The 2,946-nt window shown below is 25.8% G+C and overlaps 1 protein-coding gene across 1 annotated transcript, besides 5 other annotated features; it reads left to right on the top strand.

The window, feature by feature from the left end:
• Nucleotides 1–184: 184 nt before the first annotated feature.
• Nucleotides 185–235: a sequence feature (AT_rich).
• Nucleotides 236–421: 186 nt separating this feature from the next.
• Nucleotides 422–524: a sequence feature (AT_rich).
• Nucleotides 525–575: 51 nt separating this feature from the next.
• Nucleotides 576–684: a sequence feature (AT_rich).
• A 56-nt stretch (nt 685–740) lies between these two features.
• Nucleotides 741–797: a sequence feature (AT_rich).
• EDI_301400 (uncharacterized protein) lies at nt 796–2,931 on the top strand (the record flags this gene model as incomplete). Its single annotated transcript, XM_001734892.1, has 1 exon — nt 796–2,931. One exon carries the CDS (start codon nt 796–798, stop codon nt 2,929–2,931), a length of 2,136 nt encoding a protein of 711 aa, XP_001734944.1.
• Nucleotides 2,862–2,935: a sequence feature (AT_rich).
• The last annotated feature ends 11 nt before the right edge of the window (nt 2,936–2,946 follow it).

Raw genomic sequence — 2,946 nt, 5'->3', positions numbered from 1 at the left:
ATTTAATATTTCAAAACGTCTAAATAATTTATAAAAACATATTTAACAAATTTGTTTTCTTATTCAATTCTCTTATTAAATTCTAGTTAAGTAAAAAATATTAAACGTATGAAACTATTTAGTAATGATGATAAATATCAATCAACCTATTTTATTTTTGTTCAATCACTTATCTAACTAACAGAATTATTTTTAAATAAAATTTTCAGAAAAAAATCAATGAAATTAATAATAAGAGTCAAGTTATTTTTTAGGTGATCTTTATTGTAAAACCAATATTAAAAAAAATAAACGTAACAAAAAAAAATTGAATAGATATAATTTGTTTATTTCAATGTCTATTTCATATATAACCAACAAATTTAACAGAAATCATAAGATTTTGAAAAGGAGAAAGTCTTTGAGACTTAAGAACAAGAAGTATAATTATAATATATAAAAATAATACAAAATACTTTTTTATTTTTATTTATTCTTTTTAAAAAAGAATAAATCAAATAAAATAGTTTTTATAACTAAAAATACACAAATTGAAACTTTTTATGTTGAATCTTTGTTAAGAAAAATCTTCTTGGTTAAAAAAATAATAATGATTTAATTTAACATTTCAATAGTGTTGTAATATGTTTTAAATAACAATAAATAATTCTTTACAATTTATAAAAAGAAATAAAAGAATTAATTGTGAATGACACAATTTTTCAATTAATTTTGTTATTTGGAAAATTGTAAAACTATAGTTTTATTAATTAAAAATTATAAAAAAGATCTTTTTAGATCTTTTTTTTATTTTTTATGCCAAAGACAAACAAAAACAACATAAATTCACTTCCTCCTATGGAAGTTGTGTTAAGTAGTATTAGAAAATCATCTAAACAATTGAAAGAATTATTTGAATTTGATAAAATAAACGAGATAATAAATACATTAACGAATATTCTTACACCATTATCATACAATATAACAAGTCAATGTTATTATCAAATTTATTTAACTTGTGTTCATCCTTTAGAAGAATTTCAAATTTATCTTCAAGCAACTAAAATGGATTTGAACTTTATTACTTCTTTCGTTCTTCAAATATCTGATGCTGTAGTCCGTTGTTACATGTTAATGAATGTTGCTGTTGCTTCTATTCATAAAGGACAACACTATGCAAATAGATCATTAAATGCTTTATTGACTGTAATAAGAACTGCAAGTCTTCCAATTCATCGTGTATTTGCATTAAATCATTTATTATCTATTTCAATTACAGTATTTAGTAACAATCCAACATTAGCAATTCAATTCCTTCTTTCTCACATAGCTATTTCACTTCGTGCTTTATCTCATGTGGTAGAATCTGAATATCTTGTCTCAGACCAAGCTGCCCCAATTTGTACTCTTGCATTACGTTCATTACGTTATTTATCCTCTTTAGAACTTAGTGCACCATTATTTAGAGCTATTTTAATGAATCTTCAGAAAACAGTGATTGAGTGTTCAACAACTGCACAAGAATTCTTTTATTTAATTCTTATAGAAACATTCCCTGTACCTTTACAATTGGTTTGTATGCCAGAAATTCTTGCTGGTTTAACTTCTCCAATGTGCAAAATTGATTTAAAATTATGTTTAGCTCCATTTCTTGATAAACTTCCTAATGTATCTTCCGAATATCATTTTGATATTATTGAATCAATACAAGCAAAGGTTGTTCAAATGGTTAACAGTGGATTAACATCTCCAAATGATGGTGCTTTGTTGTTAGTTTCTATTCTTCGTATAATTTTTAGTTGGTATAATAAAGGAAGTTATTGCCAACAATTAGAACATTTGTTTAAGTCAATTTTAAGTATATGCTCAGTGCAAGTTCCTACTGGTGTTCAATTTCATATTTGTATGGCATTAGAACTTACTTTAAGAACAATTCCTTTGTTGAATGCAATAAAAGTTGATGGATTTTTAACTTTACTTAACCTTTTACTTCCTTCAAACGAACGTAAAATTGCTCGATTAGTTGTTGAATCCTTACAACGTCAAAACGTTATATTAAAATCTTATTCTGATGCATCTCTTATATTAAAAACAGTAAGGTTATTACTTCAACCTGAAGTAAATGACATTGATGCACAAAATGATTTAAGTATGGCATTGTCTATTTTCCCACGAATTAAAATTTCTAATAAATCTTCTTGTGCACTAACTCTTTCTCTTGTAGATCAATACATAAACACAGCCCTTGGAGAAGTACCTCTAAAATCCATTGCTGAAGTAGAACTCCAATTAATAATACATTCACAATCAGCAATGGAAAGGGATGTTTTATTTGAAAGATTCTTAAATAGAATAAAAAAATTGGTTATTACTAATGCTCCATTAGCTATAGGACTAGCACTCCAAGCGATGTTGGCTGGAGAAAAAGCTCAGTATATACATTCATTATATTTTTTTGAATTTTCTGTGGGAGAAACAGAAATCGTAGAAGATGATTTTATCAAAGCTGAGTGTCTTGAAAAAATTATTGGCGCAGTACAACTTCTTTCTCATCGTCAAGAATACAATGATATGGTATTATTACTAACCAAACATGCCAAGGCTATTGCCAATAGACCAAAACGATGTAAAGAAGTGTTAAATACAATTCATTTATGGAAAAGTGGAAATGAAGAAATGATTAAAAGTTGTATTAAAATTGTTCTTGACGCTGCAAATGATTGTGAAATAGAATGTGGAGAACGTCTTCGTATTGAAGCATTAAACCATCTTATTTGGTGTGTTCAAAAAGGTACTTTTAGTGATTTTGGATTTATTAATGAAGTTTTGTATTTAGCAGACATCAACCTTAATACAATCTTCCCAAGTCAAGTGAGTCAATCATTTAAAAATACTAAAATGATATTACAACAATTAAAAATATCTAAAATTAATTCATTTTTTCTTTTTTAATTAACCTAAAAGTGA

The sequence above is a fragment of the Entamoeba dispar genome, genomic scaffold, assembly GCF_000209125.1.
Source record: "Entamoeba dispar SAW760 scf_1105229458719 genomic scaffold, whole genome shotgun sequence".
Taxonomy (NCBI): domain Eukaryota; phylum Evosea; order Mastigamoebida; family Endamoebidae; genus Entamoeba; species Entamoeba dispar.
This window is presented reverse-complemented; position numbering and strand designations above follow the sequence as displayed.